Source organism: Pocillopora verrucosa, chromosome 14 (genome assembly GCF_036669915.1).
Source record: "Pocillopora verrucosa isolate sample1 chromosome 14, ASM3666991v2, whole genome shotgun sequence".
Classification (NCBI taxonomy): Eukaryota; Metazoa; Cnidaria; class Anthozoa; order Scleractinia; family Pocilloporidae; genus Pocillopora; species Pocillopora verrucosa.
Genome location: NC_089325.1, coordinates 2,841,847 through 2,858,521, shown reverse-complemented (window position 1 = coordinate 2,858,521; position 16,675 = coordinate 2,841,847). Strand labels below are relative to the sequence as shown.

At 35.8% G+C, this 16,675-nt stretch overlaps 1 protein-coding gene across 1 annotated transcript; it reads left to right on the top strand.

The window, feature by feature from the left end:
* The first annotated feature begins 1,614 nt into the window (after positions 1-1,614).
* LOC131784303 (alpha-1,3-mannosyl-glycoprotein 4-beta-N-acetylglucosaminyltransferase A) lies at positions 1,615-14,509 on the top strand. The gene is made up of 13 exons (XM_059101100.2): positions 1,615-1,792; positions 6,222-6,557; positions 7,030-7,163; positions 7,726-7,772; positions 7,863-7,976; positions 8,486-8,561; positions 8,650-8,764; positions 8,854-8,984; positions 9,690-9,797; positions 10,169-10,362; positions 10,559-10,665; positions 11,223-11,422; positions 12,181-14,509. Exons 1-13 carry the CDS (start codon positions 1,699-1,701, stop codon positions 12,208-12,210), a joined length of 1,686 nt encoding a protein of 561 aa, XP_058957083.1. The 5' UTR covers positions 1,615-1,698; the 3' UTR covers positions 12,211-14,509.
* Positions 14,510-16,675: the final 2,166 nt, after the last annotated feature.

Sequence of the window (16,675 nt, the reverse complement as noted above, 5' to 3'; positions counted from 1 at the left end):
CGGATCGCGCGCGTGTAAAATTATTTTGTTGTTATTTTGATCACGGTAACTACAACACAAACTTCAGACGTTACGTAAAAGTTTTAAGTAGCTGACTACAGATATCGCTGAGATATTCCACATCGCAACCGATTGGCATGAGAAAATTTTAATCAAACGGCTGATTATTCATTGCGCTTTGTGCCCCAGGGCCCGTTTCTCAAAGGTCCCGGTTATTTTGATCACGGTAACTGCAAAACAAGCTTCAGTTGTTGCGTGAAAGCTTTAGATGGCTGACCACAGATGTCGCTGAGATAATTCACATGGCAACCGATTGGCATGAGAAAATCTTAATCAAACGGCTGATAAATTATTTTACACTTTGTGCCCTAGGGCCCGTTTCTCGAAGATCCCGGTATCTTAACGGACCCGTAATTTAAAGCTGTTTTCATTCAAGATTGGGGGTTTCAAAAGTTTTAAAATTATACAATTAAACTTTAAGGAAAAAAAGCAGAATGTAACAGTTATGATGCAGGAACCTGCTCCTCTATTTTTAAATTGTGATTTTAAAATATGCCTTCGGGCTCATAAGTTACTCGGGGACCTTCGAGAAACGGGCCCTTGTTTAAGAACTGAACGGCATGAAACCCTCACAAACAAAAGACGAGAAATTAATGGGTCACGCTGGAGTTTTAAACATGCACTGAACAGCGTAATTTCAAGGAGATGCAGGAAATTCAACGACAGTTGTCGGTGGTAGGCTACTTCTGAGGGGATTCACGCTGATTCACGCTGGCGAACGAAGGAACGAATGGTCTTCTATTTTTAATTGCGAGTATCAGAAATCAGCGGGACGTCTTCAGTTCCGTTTTGAAAACGCTTTCTGCTCGGAAGAATTACGGCGGTATCCTTCATATTTTTAAAATTATAAGAAAACACATTTTAAACGTCATTTCCTTAAAAAGTGTTTCTTATTCGCTCAGCGAGAGGTCTGAGGTCTAGTGGTCACTGCTGTTATTTATAGTCACGGTCATGTCACGGGAAACATCTTGGTGGCGAGGATTTTGACAAAATGAGTATGAAAAATAACCAACAAAGGACTGCCTCTTTGGAAATATATCTACGTGTTTCTCTCACCCCTACCCAGCGTAAGAGGAATGTCTCTTGGAATACTTCCTATTTGCGAAACGCTTGTTCCAGTCTCTTTTTTCACTTATGCACATTGTCTTTCCCGCCGAGTAACACCTGTCTCAGGCCTACCTTCACCACCTGAAAGCGATCTACCATAACGTAACTAACTTGCGTCAGGTTTTTGCCACTTTGTGATAAACTGTCCGGATGAGAGAAATGATTTCATTGTACGCATCAAATTTGGTCGAACAACATTTTGGCTCTTACCTAGTGTAGAAGACACAGTATACGTCAAAATAGAATTTCATCAGAGCCGAAAATAAGAAAACAACGAAAAAGATAGTATACTGACGTATATTATTTTTCTACACCAAGTAAGAGCCGATATTTTGAGCGCATATATTCGCCGTATCTTTAAAGATTTGTTGGCATTCCTTCCGTGACTGAAGAGGTCACGCGACAGTGGCAACTAGACCTCAGACCTCTCACGCGGCGCTTGCGGTTCTCGGGAAAAAACCATGTTGTACCGATGGCAGCAGTTCGTCTTATTGCAAAACGGATTTGTTTACGTTTGACTGTTGAGAAGAGATGATTTGGACCGCTGTTAGAAGGAACAGACTCCTTGTGTTTGTGATCATCGTTTTGTGTCCGCTGATGTATCATTTTCTTTTGGAGAGAGAACGTAAGTTATTAACGTTTATCCGTCTATGCATTTCTGTCACTAACGTGCACTTTTAACATAGTTTTTCGACGTGTCCTCGGCCTATGCAAATAGGCCCAAGTTGGTGATACGATCTGAGTTGATTGCGCTAGATAATTTGCCGAATTTCAGGATCAAATTTAGATTGAAAACAATGGTAGTGCTAATGCATACCCGCTCGCCAGAACTCGCATAGGGTAAGTCTCTCCAAAATGATCTAGTATGCTGAATTTGAGTGCTCTAAACGGTTATTCTCAATGTTGTTGTTAATTGGAGAGTTCTCCCTCACCAAACATTTGTCCCTGTCGTTTTGTTAGAGTAGTATTCAAGTTAGGTACGACTGCTTCATAAATGACTGCGGAACTCGTTACGCCGGTAATCGTTTTCCACGATCTCTTAGAGGAAGGCCGATTATTGTTCGATTCGATTTTTTTCTGTCACAGAACGGTTTAGTTGTTCGAAAAACTGGGAGAGCATCTGGAGTTTCGCCCCACCGCATTAATATTTCAAACCATACATCAAACTCTAAATTGTGTAGTTTAAAACAGCGCTCAGTTAACCAAAATTTTCACCCACAGTCCTTGGCTTTTTTAGCAATCACCTAACTTAAGAGTCAAAGATTCCTTTCGGGAACAGAGATATTGAATTTGAACCTAAACGAGAAATTCATTTTTGTTTATCGTGATATTCATACATGTTTGTTTGAAAATAAAGCTTTGAAATAACAGCGTGTACTTAGATTCTCAAGACAAAAGTTTCATCATTATTTTTACCATTGTCAACTATCCACTACGTGGTTTTTAAAAAGGAAGATATCGTCAAAATTTTTGTCCTTGGGGAAACCACTAATTGGTTCACCTTCAATATGATTTGGTGCTGTTTTATTTATGCAGTTAATCAAGGAAGCTCGGTTGTCAAGGCTGGATATTTTCATAAACATAATGTATCTGTTTTAAAATTTACTGAAACACTCAAAAATGATAAAAATTATGTATGGCAAATTGTGACGACTTCCAATACATTGTTAGCTCTTGACTCATGAAACATATTTTAAACATGCTTCTTACAATAAGAAATGATTGTTTTTGAATTTATAAAAGCTGTGTAAATTTAAGTGAATACAAATTTCTTTATAGCATTTGCTGATAAAAATAATAGGAAATCTTGGTTTAAAGGGTGTCTCAGACTTCCCACGTTATGTCTAGTTAGTGAATTACTTTAATCAGGAAATAGATTTATTATCTCAGAAATTGAAAGTACTTTACTTTGCTTGGTCCTTCTTAGATACATGTAGTGAATTACTTAATTTTTTTACGGCAATTATATTGTAAAATATGTACATGAAGAAGAATGGTTTATTCATCTGTCCTCACAGGTATGTGGTAAACTGATAAAGCGTTTTTGTAGTTGATACAGCCTTAGCAATAGATAATGCTTTCTAGGAATGTTTTCACTAATTATCATTTTGGGAACAAATGTTAAGGAAAAATGCAATTCTAAAGAAATATTTTTCCCCTAAGGGAAGACAGGTGGTATGAAAATTTGAAGATATACAATACAATTTATTTATGCTGCAGAAAGTACTTGTAAAACTTGCAGTATTTGAGATAAGAATGATCCCAGCAAAGCGTCCACAACACCATAATTACAGTTTCGAGAATATTTGCCTTTTCTTTTCACAGTTTTGGCTTAAAATTTAAGATTATGAATAGATAAAAAAAAAACAGTCTACATTCTTCTGGAATGTATTAAGCATCACTTGCTGGACACACCAGTGAAATAATAAAAGAGTTTTATGTCCTGTTTGTATGGACGTGTGGCTTTCTTTAGGAGTGACTATTTTTCATGCAGTTAAATGCAATTTAACAGAGTTGGCAACAAAGAACATCAGTGTTCTCTAGTAGTCAGTGGTTTTTGCATATGTGCATGTGTCCGAATTATACGAGTACTTCATTTAAGGCCTTCTTGCATGTGCTTCGAGTGTGAACTTTCAGCATTGTTTGGAGTGGTAACTTATTATCCTCTTTCCACTGTTTTTTCAGTGTGACATGTGTCTGTTTCCCTTTCTTGCTTGGGAGCTCAGGGCTGAGTTGCTAGGATTTACCAGCCATGGGAGCAGTCTCCATCTAGGAGCTAGCTGCCAATAGTGGAAGCTCCTGGATGTTTCAGGCACCCATTCTCTACCTAGCAATGCAGTTTTAAACAATCATAAATGAAATGGTTGCAAATCTTAGAGCTTATGATGATGCAATGATAAAAATTTGGTACAGAACAGACTCTGGTGCTCTCGCATAGTTATCAATAATTTGTCTCTGAAATTAATGATAAAATTAAATTTATTGTGTCATATTAAAATGCATCCTGTATACTTGTCTACTTTTATAGCATTTGATTCTGTTCTTATTTAAGAATTAGGCCAGTTACTTCGGCCATTTTTTAGACATAAATCAATCAAGTTCAAACAAAAATTGGATCAATATCAGTATCTGGGCAACTGCCCACCTACCCCTCCCCTAACCCAACATTAACATTAACTTGTTGTCAATTGACTGTTGTTGAGTTAGGGGAGGGGAGGGGTAGGTTGGCAGTTGCCCAGATACCGATATTGATCCCAAAAATCACACTGAACATGATTAATAACCAAGCTGGTGGGAGGCAAGCTTATTAACTTTTTTTTAAGGGTGGCTGAGAAGTTTACATTTGGTTCTCTTGGAAATAAATCTTGCAAATCAAACCTAACATGATTAAAAATCCTAGCTGATATATAACGAGCTTAGTACAAATTTTATAGAATCAGATGTAATTTGGTTTTATCAGCTGGGTTGATGATGTAAACTGGATGCCAAATAAAGTTTCTTAAGGTGACATTTCTAGCGTAAGCCCTTCATCAGAAAGATTCAATCTAACAGATGAAATTAACAAGGGGAATGTCAGCTTTCGAAACCTCTTATGTGGCCAGTTTACATTATCACCTCAGTTGATAAACCAAATTGCAGCAACACAGTTTCTTTAGAAACTTACCTCCTCTATAAGAAACTGTTTCAAGCATAGCTGACATGTTGATTTTTGGTTAACTTCAAAACAGAAAAAAAAAACTTATTTTTAGGATGGAATTTGTACCTGATACCTTGGAAGGGCCAGTCTGTTAGGCCTTAACCCTCTAATCCCTAAGAATGACAAGCATCTAATTTCTCCTTGTAATATCACCCCTGAATCACATATTAATGTCTTAAGAGTAAAGGAATAGATTGCCAACTGAAAACACTCTTGGGGATGGGGCCCTAACAGTCTCCCAAGAAAATCAGAGACAAATCATGATCAGGGTTGTTTTCTCGATTTTTCTGTTGCAGAGGTTTTCAAAAATTTTGACACCAGTTATTTATGATAGGTTGTAAAGTTTCTTCAGAGTCCCACCCCTTCTGTTAGAAATGTAACTGTTTCAAGCATGGCTGACAAGTTGACTTTTGATTCACTTCAAAATGAAAATAGCTTGGAAGGGCCAGTCTGATAGGCCTTAACCCTTTGACCCTTAAGTGAGACCAGCATCTAATTTCTCCTTACAATATCACCCCTGAATCACACATGAAGGTCATGAGAATAAAGGAAATGATTGCAAACTGAAGAAGCTCTTGATTGCTGAACAAATTCTCCTCGTCATCACTTTGGAAATGTATAGAGAACAGTATGGAGAATATGACTACTGATATTAGGATGGAAAGGGTTACTACCCAACCATACTGCCTGGTCTTTCTTGTTAAATAGCTTTGTAGAATGATTTAAAAGTAACATTTTTTTTATTCAAAAGGAACATCAATAAAAGTTATAGCTGGAATTTGGAACAGTTAATACATTCCATGATATTGGCCACAGCACTTTGCGACATGTCTTTATTTTGAAAGTAATCAGGAAATATGTTAAAATGAAAGCAATGTTTAGGAGCTTTTAACAAGTACTTATGTTACAGAATGGCAATTAAACTCTAAATTAAAGCCAAAAAACCCTTGTCTTTTTATAAATTGATTTAGTTGGTTTAGTGCCTTAGAATAACTACATGTAACATCCTACAGTATATCTTTAGCACTCCTTCTTCAAGACAGATCTCATGATGCAACCCACCTGAAACACAATCAGATAATTGCAAGCAGTTTAAATGTTGAGAAATTTTCACTAGAAAAAATTGCTCATAAAGGTAAAAGGCATGTTTTGGTATAATTTCACCAAAAATGGGAAAATGGAAAAACATTTTTTTGTACCTCAAACACATTTAAAAAAAACTATGCTGGTATATGGTCTCACTTGCTTGACTTTCTCTGTAATTTAAGTATGTCTAAACTTTTTCATAGGACATGATGCATGTATTTATTAATTTTATAATTTTCCTAACCTGTTTTAACATTTTTTATTTTTCTAGGCTTACCTCAAAGAGTAGAAAGTAACCAAATAGATGAAGAACTAATCAAGAAAATACACACTCTGAGAGAAAGGTTACGTGATGCAGAATTTCAGAATTCAGCCAGATCTCATGAACTTATTTCACTTAAGGAACAGTTGACTAAATTGGAAGCTGCAAGAAATAGAAGAACTAACAACTCTATTACTCATACTGACTTTAAGAATTCATCCAGGCTATTTTTTGACAATCAAAATGTGCTCCAGTTACCAAGTATTTATAATTTTATGCCTCATCTAATGGATTCTCCTGGCAGCCTAAAGCCCGCTTTGCATGTATCTAAGGACCGCCAAGGAGGTATGTATGTTTTCAGGTGCATCATGTAGTGGAGATATAGAGGATAATACTTGGGTGCGCGGAGTTATGGAACTCCTCTTGGAGTGTTCAACTCGATATAAATAGCTCACAAGTGAGCACAGCGAACAAGGGAGATATGGATTTGAACATAAGAAGAAAAATTCCATGATATCTACCAGCAATCGTGTATTATTTTCAATTGTTTATCATATAAACACAATAGCCTTTTACTGACAAGAAATTAAGTTTACTTTTATTATTAATGAATGAAAATAAAAGGAGTGACAATCCCTGGATAAAAATCGTAAAGTAAGTTGGTGCAAAGGCCCGCAATGAAACAATGCCTTGAATCGAATACAAAAATGGGCATAATTTTCAATATACAAAATAAAGAAGGCTTGAGCATCACAGAAGTATTTAAGTTGTCTATTTTTTTACTTGATTGATCTATTGAATACTTTGTTTTTTTCAGTGTCTCTAATTTTTGGAATTCCCACAATAAAGCGAGAGAGGACGTCCTACCTATTGGATACACTTGCTTCACTACTAGATGCAATGTCTCAGGAAGATAAAGATGACTGTGTTATAGTCATTTTTGTTGGTGAGGTAAATGAGTAAAAAATGTTGAGCTTAACCCTTTAACTCCCAAGATCTTATTAGTAAATTCTCCTTATTGTCTGTCATACAATTCATATGATGTTAGTTTGGAGAATTTGGAATTGGATCAACAAATAATCCCCCAATTGATATTCTTCTTTATTCTCATTACTTGTCTGCTTGATATTGTGTAGATAGTGTAAGGAGAAATTCTATCTTGGTCACTAGTGGGACTTAAAAGGTTAAGGAAGGGAAGTATATTTACTCATTAGAAAAAAAGTTATTTATAACAAGATAGAATTATTAATAGTAATTTTCCAGCTTTCACAGGGCAACCTTTACTTGCCACTGGAAATTTTTGTCCATATGTGTCTGTATGATCCAAACTTCATCAGCTAAATGTTTATAAAGCTCTGAAGACCAGAAGGATTTTAATTCTTTACAAGGGAACATTGCAATTGATTGTATCATTTTGCTGGATGCAAACTATGCAGATCCAGCAAAAGTGCAGTTATAAAGTGCACGTATCAAATGCTAAACATTTTCCAAATTTTTTTTTTTTTTTTTGCAGACTGATATAGAATTTAGTAAAGATGTAGCTAATGGCGTCCAGCAAAGGTAATAAAATTATTTGGTTTTTGGCTGTCTGTTTTAATCACTGTGTTGGGTAATGTTGAAACTGATATGTGCCCATCTCTTGTTCTGCAGATTTCCTATAGATGTTGATTCAGGATTGATAGAAATTGTCTCACCTTCAGCAAGTTTTTACCCAGATCTGGATACTGTTCCACTAACATTTGGAGATTCAAGAGAAAGAGTCAAGTAAGTGAACATGTCTTGAAATCACCTAGTGATGCAACTTTTGTGGAATACATAAGGAAGATGGGTAGAAGATGAAGATCTACCTGCATGAGTGAGAAGGGAAAATGTCCCAAATGGCTTGGCTTGCAAGCTGTATGTTTAGCAGTACTGTCAGAGCTCAATATATTTTCTTTAAAACCAAGCAATCAGCAGAATATTTCTGTATGTCTCCCTCACATTTCCAGAATCTTGTTCGATTTCCTCAAAACTTTTTCTAAAAGAGTGGGGTGAAATTACAGGAGCACTGTAAGAGGAAAGTGTTAAGCCCAAGAACTCAAAACAACAACCTGGGCCAGGCTCAAAAGCAGACACTATGATCTTAAATTCAGCGCATTACCGGTAGTTGTTATTTCCCTGCATCTCCTGCAGCTGACTGCCTTACCTGGTGTGGAATCCTCTTTTCTTAGCCGTCTTTTATTCCATTTTTTCACTGTTTGTTTCTTGTGATTTTGGATACTATTTTGATTTAGGTGGAGAACAAAACAGAATCTTGATTTTTGTTACTTGATGATGTACTGCCAGAAAAAAGCAAGATTTTATGTTCAGGTGCAGTAATTTCTACTTTATACATATTTTATTTATCAAATGATTATCACCTCAATGTTAAAAAGTTTAATTGCCTCTTTCTATTTAGCTGGAAGATGACATTGTGGCCACACCATCTTTTGCTTCAACAATCAAAACATTTGCACTTCAACAAGAAACAAATCAGTGGCTTATTTTGGAGTTCTCAGCTCTTGGATTTATTGGTAAAGGTGTTTTGTATGTTTTGTCTTGGGCAAGACTCCAGTCTGACTCACAGGTCCCCTTTCAATTTTTTTTTTGACACGATTAACAGGAAAGCTTTTCCGTTCAAGCGACTTGAGTATGGTTGTGGAGTTCTTTCTAATGTTTCATAAAGACAAACCTGTTGACTGGCTGATGGATCACATTTTGTGGGTCAAAGTCTGTAACCCTGAAAAAGATCAAGTAAGTAGTTATCTTTTGTTTTACTATTAAGCCTTTACACCCTAACATCAGTATACATTTTCTTCACACTGTTCTCTTTACATTTCCTATGGTACTGACAAAGAGAATTTCTTTAACAATCAAGAGCATCTTTTAGTTAATGATCATTTCCTTTATTCTCATGACTTAAACATTTGATCCAGGAGTGATATTGTAAGGAGAAATTAGAACCTTGTCACTCTTAGGGATTAAAGGATTAAGTATTAATCTTATCACTCCCAAGATTGTATAAGAGGCTTTTATGACACGACTTTTTTAACCCTTTCACTCCCAAAATCTCAAATTGTTTTTAATAGTAACTTTCTGCACTATCTACCATTCTTTTTTTAGAGTTTTAATTCTGAGAATTTGATGTGGGCCATTGGTTTTTGTTCTCAGGAAGCTTGCAAAGCTTCTCTTTCATGGAAGCTTTTAGGAGCTGTGCACCCTAGATTTCTGAGACAAGTGTCATCAGACACCAAGTGATACTTTTAAGAGTGCAGCTTAGAAGCTTCTCCCTGATACAGAGCACATTTCAGCTGAGTGTCAGTGAGAGTAAATTACTCAACAGGAAATCAGAATATTTTGAACAAAAATTTTCAACCAACCAGTCTTTTTTTCATTTTGTAAGTGAATTGATTGAATAAAAATGTTGACCAGAGAAATTTAAATTTTCTCTTTTTGCAGCAACACTGTGCAAGAGAGAAGTCACACTTACGAATAAGGTTCAAACCTTCTCTCTTTCAACATGTTGGCAAAGAATCATCACTGAAAGGAAAGAAACAAAACTTAATTGTAAGCCTGGTGTATTTAACCCTTTAACTCTCAAGATCTGATTGTTAATTCTCCCCTCTAGCTGCTAAACATTTCCTTAAAAATTAGTTACGAGAATTTGGTTACAGATCAAGATAACAACTTCTACCTGATAGGTTCAAGTATTCTCATCACCTGGATGATGTATGTCTTTTGAATAGTATGAGGAGAAGTTACATGTTAATCACTTCTGACAATTCCAATTATGTTTTAGGTATCCCTCACAAACTATTGGTTTTGATTTCAATTTATGGAAAAACTTGTTGAGAAAAACTTGCTCTAAGGAATGTTGCTTTAAAGGAAGACTTTTTTAGGAACAAAATGACTTGTATCTGTTGTTGCGTGATCTCTAGGATAAAGACTTCAAGAAAGCACCATTGTTCCAAGCTCACTTAAACCCCAAGGCTGTGTCAATTTCATCACTGGAACCATATCAAGGCTACACCATAGACCGTGCATACAAAGGGCAGACATTCTTCTGGGCTTACCCTCCCCATACTGATGATGTCATGAGATTCAAATTTGATCAAGAAATCACAATAGAAAAGTACTGTAACATTTTTAATTTTGACAAATATACTTTTCATGTTCAAAAGCAGCCTTTTTCTTTGGTTTCCCAACATTTTATAGTTCTGCCTTTACTTTAATGGAGTGATCTTGTCATGGAATGTTTTTGATTTAACGAGAGCTTGAATCCACCTGCTAATGGCACTGATGAAATTGAATTTCTTATGGAATCACAGGTTTCGTTTCAAGTCTGGAAATCTTGAGCATCCTGGTGATATCATAAGGAATGCTTCAGTGGAAGTTCTTCCAGTTACGGCCCTGGCTCAGGCAAAGAAGATGCCAGGTGTGTCATTTGCTCTTTGTTCACTTTTTCTTGTAGAATTTGAAATTAAACTTTCCTTTTTCTTGTTCCTCTTCTTCTTTCCCAAAGGGAGGTCAACCGGGATTGATAAATTGATAGGGAAATGTGGCGGCCTTGTGATTAGTGCTCTGGACTCCTTGGCGAGATGTCTGGGTTTTATATCTGGCTCAGTCATTGTGATGTGTTCTTGGGCTAAAGAACACATTGTGATGTGTTCTTGGGCAAAAGAAACATCACAGTGCCTCTTGTCACCCAAGATTGAAATGGGTGCTTGTTGTGTTTAAGCAAAGACCAATGTTTTTAAAATAACATGAAAACTTTAATTGCTAGATATGCAACTACTTACTTACTTAACTTAACGTAACCTAAACAACACGGACAACTGAATATATTTATACTGCTACTCATATAACATTACATAATGTAAGGTGATGACAAGAAACTCTTTGCAAGGTAACAATACGTAATCAACACTAAGTTTGGGGTCTATTCGCAATCAACTCCTCAGTACTGACATGAAAGCATGAATTTGTCCTTAGAGCCTGGCAGGGAAGGATCACCAGAGGCAAAGAAAAATTTCATGAAGTATGAGTTTCCTTTGACCAGTTACAAAAGTGTTGGCATGTTCACACCTGCTGGTCTTGCCGATGGCACAGTACCTGAAGAGATTGGAAAAGTTGTGGAAATGAGAGTACGTGTACTGGGTCATAACAGTTTGAACTGGATAATGCTAAGTGAGGTAAGGATGAGTGTTTAGTCCAACCTGATGTTAATCCTTGAACCTCCAAGATCTGATTTCAATTCTTCCATTTAGTTGCTACACATTTTCTTATGAATTAGTTACAAGAATTTGTTGTTAAATCAGGATAACAACTTTTACCCAATAAATTGAGTAGTCTCAGTAACTGTTTGCTGGATAATGTATGGATATTCTGGGGAGGTGTTATATGTTTATCACTTCTGGGAGTTAAAGTGTTTTAAGTTTCTAACTAGTGCATGGAATCATGCTGTGTTCACATGATGCAAGTACTATTTGATGGTTATCTCAAAACATGCAGTAGCACTTCAACGCAAGTTTTTTCTTTTGTCTCTGAGAAGGTTGGAGGCCTTGAGGAACTTAACCCTTCAAACTGTGACCAATATCTAATCTCTCCTTACAGTAATACTGCTGAGTCATTCATTAAGTGATTGGCAACCTAAGAAGCTTTGATTTAAAAACAAATTCTCCTTTTCAGTACCGAAAGAAAAGTATAAAAAAAGTATGGAGAAAATTGATGCTGATGTTAGGGTGTAAAGAGTTAAGCAATATGAGGTGACAAGAGGTCTGTCAAAGGGTCAAGTGCCAGACCAACAGCCAACCTCTCCCCAACTTGTTCAAATCTTCCTGCTGGTCGAAAAACACGCATCCTTCCCTCAGGCTATACAAGCAGAGAAGAATAATCTTTTATTTGATATTGTGTCATAATGATATTGCAATTGCCGTTTCTTTTTCTTCAGATACACATTGTACCAAAGGGTGCCAGATGACAAAAGTGAAGATGCTCTGCAGGGATGGATGTACATAACACTTTATTTTTGCCATAACTTAATTATCAAAATTACAATTATATTTCAAAAAAGGTTTTTGACGATGATACTCGACTCCCAGAATCTTAAGGAACTAGCACAAAATTTCAAGTTTTCCATAAAATCAGCCAGATGGCTCTACACAACATTCATCTTATCTTGTGAATGTTAAGTGTTATGGAATGAGTTTTTCAAGTATGAGTGCACAAATGCATCATTTTTTAATTGGTAATTAGGTTGTAATATTTACATTGAGAGACTGAGAATTTCTTTTTTCTTACCAGGGAGGGGAACAGGAGATATACTGTAAGATTCTTAAGTAAACAGTTTTAAAAAAAAATGTAGTCTGTTGTGTTGTTGATAACATCATTTATGCATCAATCCTCTATAGATCATCAGTAAAAACCAATCGTAACCTTTTAATATATACTTTTGGCGAGATCAAATAAAGCAGCTGAGATGAAGCATCAGTAGTTTGCTTCCAATTCCGCTGGTTGTGAGTCTACTTTAGACTCAAACATTAGTAAAAACTAGCCTTAAGTGGACAGAGATCCAAGAGCTCTCTGGCTAAAATGTTGTGGTCAAAACAATTATCCTGAGATACCAAACTTGGCAATGATGTGGCACTGCGCTGGAACATAAAATATTTGCATTTGGTGCTGTTGCCATAGAATAGGGCTTTCAAACATCTTTTAATAATTCACTCAATTTTCCCAACTTGTAATTTTTATCGCTGAAAAAAGTAGGTAGAGGAATTTGAATTAAATGTATTATTGAAAGATTTCAACAAATGGAATTTTTATTATTAGGTGTATAAATATTTTAATTTCTTGATATCTGTTCTGTTGAATTTTAATCTCAGTGTAATTTGTACCATATTTCACAAGTTTTAAGGATTGTTTGCACATTTTCAGTTTTTGGGTCTCCATGCATTGTGCGGAGGTTGTTTTTCTTTATTTTCTTTGAGTTAAATCTTTTTTGCAGATTGTAGATGAAGATATTTTGCTTGTTAGTGATATAGTGTTCTACCTGAATGAGACACTAGAAGTTTATTGAATTGAATATTCATAATGATGTTGTTCACTGAAAAAATCGTTCCTTTTTCAATGTTATGAAGGTACCAAATTTATTTAAATGTCTTAAGCCACACTGATCTGATCAAGCTGTTTGATAAAAAAAAAACTATATTTTCAAATTTAATAGATCCTAAATAGGTCTCAGTCATGTATAATTTACATTGCAGGTGATATTTTAGGCTCTGACAAAGTATATATTATTCCATACTAAAGAGCATATTTCCAAAAGCTCCAACTTTTTGCCAACTAAATATTAAGCAATTTTCCTTGACCCTTTAACTCCCATGAGTGACCAAGACAGAATTTCTCCTTTCGATATCAATACAATATCAACCAGATAGGTGATGAGAATGAAAAAAAATATCAAGTTGGGGATAATTAGTTAATCCAATACTAAATTCTCTGAACAAACATTATAAGAATTGTATGGTTGACAGTAAGGAGAATTACAAATTTGATCTGGGAGTTTAAAGGGTCAAAGCTTCTCTTTCCAGTGTCCTCAAGCTGTTTCAAGGTCTCCTTTGTAATTCAAGATAGTATGATATTTTTAAAATAGATTTGTAAGTTGAAGTAAAATGTGGTAGCAATAGTAGCTGTAAATAGCCACTTTGGAAGGTTTTTAGAATTTAGGCACAAGCACATTCAAGGTATTTCATACATTATTAATAATAGTTTGTTAATATACATCTCACAGTAAGTACATGTGCTATGATTGGTCAATTTAGTTGGCCATATTTCACTGTATAACCTGCCGAATTCAAAAGTTTTTTTTTGAAATGAAATATTTTCCCTCTATTTAAACCCCTAGTTAAAAAAAAATATATCTTCCAAACCTTGTATTCTTGGCCTTTACCGCAAGTTACGGCCTGGGCCATTAATCTGAGTAGAGAAAATTTGGTTCCTTACAAAACATACCGCAAACTCTGATTTGTAAGTGGTATGAACAATTTGTGTTACTTCATGCTTTATGATGTTATCTGTCATCTGTCCATTAAAAGAAATATAATAATATAAATGTTAGAGAAATCACAATCACTAATTGTTTATGTTCATGGATTTTTCTTAGCCTTTGGTTAGGAAGAAATTGCTGACAGCCCTCTTCAATCTCATTACAGTTTTGGTTCAAACAATTGTGTGTACAGATATTTATGTAGTAATATTAAAATGTTCATCTTGTGGTGTTATTGGTTGAGAGGCGTTTTCCTCAGGTTTTGAACAACTTTGGGCAATGGTTGGGAATTCCCAAAATGATTTACAAACAGATGAAAGTTTCAGTTCCTACACCTGAGTTAACAAACGTTTATCGTAATAATTATTTGTTTTTTTAATTGGTTTTGTTGGTTGAGGTCTTTGTTACACTGTACACTCCTCATACCCCAACATTTATATTTACATTCTCCATTTGATTCAAGAGTGGACACTGTAGGGACAAATTTGAGGCCTGTCTATCTGCGCTTTTTTCAAATCCTTTTTAACCTTTTACATCTTAATATCAGTATCTCTATTCCCTATACTCTACTCTACACATTCCCTTAGTTTTTGACAAGGAGAATCTGCAATAATAAAAGCTTTGTAGGTTGATTTTTGTTTCCAGTTTCACTGTAGAGAAACTAGATGCTGGTCACTGTTAGGGTCTGGAGGATTCCCTTCGTCGGTTCCCCCATCCAGCTCTTCTATGGGGATGTATGTCTCACAATACCTCCCCCAGAAGTAAACTATTTTTTAAGGGGGGGGGGGAAGGGGGAAACTACATGACACCTGAAGAAATGGCAGCTAAAAAGACAGTTATGTCACATCTAGGACTAATTGTGATATTTCATGAGACAAACTGAGACCATCGAAAGCTTTTATTAAAATGACAACATTCTGTTGCCGCAAGTTTTTAAGAGTTAACACAAGTATATTTAATGTAAAAGATAACTAAAAATGTAGATGGTCTAACTGAAAAAAAAAGTACCTAGTGGGTGAAAAATGCCACAAATTAAACATGTCACTTCAATTGCAAAAGTTACACTGTGATTAGTTCACCATGCAAGTGCTGTTTTACATGGATAAGCTTGTGATTTTGTCCTAATCCTGCATGATTTGAAATGTTCCCCTGAGTCATCCAATAAATATTTAAAAAAAAAATGTGAGGAACATCCTTGTACATTTTCCAAACAGTTCCATCAAATACTCTCAATGCAACTGTCCTTCTGTAAATTATTTACCAGAAATTGTTAGGTCATCAAGTTTGAAGGCCAAGCCACCAAATTGGATTGATAAACTGCTCTTAGACCCTTGTGTTTGTTTAACTGCTTATTGACCCTTTAGAGTCTATGAAGTCTGGTTTTGCTAACAACTTCAATACCTTTAAGTAAATAACCTACTTGGAAAAAGACAGCCAAAAAAAAAGATAGCTCAATCACACACTTTACTTATTTCCAAACTACAACTAAAAGAGAACATTTCACTGCTCTACAATCACATCTTGATATGCAAAAGAAATGCCTCTCTTAAATCACTTTGGGACGGCAACAGGGGAAGGGAAAAACAGGGGAACCGCAATACAAGGAACAACATTTTAAAAAATCCAAGGCACAGGCAAACGCCTCAACAGATACAACCGTCATAATTCCCACATTAATCACAAATCTGACTTCAATTTAATAAGCTACTTTGACAATCCTAACATAGTCTAACAACATTTGTAGCTGGCAAGGGCTGCCACTATAAAAGACTGGCATTTGTTCTGCACAGCCAATTTCAAATTCCAAAATGATTGGCTCCCAAGGGTATCATGCTTCTTTTAGTCCACACACAGTAAGACAAGCCCTTTTGCACTAAAAAGAAATAAGGCCATCAAAACTAGAGTCTTGTCAAACAACTAAGTCCTTGTAGCATTGTCATGGAGACCCCAATCATCAAGTCCTTCCTAACGCATAGATAGCAGAATGGAACCTGGTGTAACAGACATTAGTTATCCTTCCTTGGTCTTCGTCTTTGTTGTCATCCTGCAATCACCAAACATGACACAATTAAACAAGAATAAAATTACTGAAATAAACTTCAATTCCCAATATGATAGCACTTGAAATTGAGAACAGGATGAACAGTCACTCCTGGCTGTGGGAGTATTAGTTGAGCCAGGTGGAGAGCTTACATGAAGTTGAAAACAATGAGGATTGCATCAAAGCAGTTTTAAGTAGGTCTCGCTACACAGTCATAGAGGCACCTAACAAAGACCTTTCACTAACACAAAAAATGTACTTTATTTTTCAATTGTTCTAACACCTTCAGTTTCCATCGGCATCCATCCCTCATCCTTGTCAGCTTGGCTCTTCTTCCACTCAATTTCCCTCTGCCTCCTG

Excerpts from the sequence above, each read along its gene's own strand:
- LOC131784303 (XM_059101100.2), top strand. The coding sequence starts at position 1,699 with ATGATTTGGACCGCTGTTAGAAGGAACAGACTCCTTGTGTTTGTGATC. Across the intron at positions 7,977-8,485 it reads GATTCAAGAGAAAGAGTCAA|GTGGAGAACAAAACAGAATC; the intron begins GTAAGTGAACAT and ends ATTTTGATTTAG. Across the intron at positions 8,562-8,649 it reads AAGCAAGATTTTATGTTCAG|CTGGAAGATGACATTGTGGC; the intron begins GTGCAGTAATTT and ends CTTTCTATTTAG.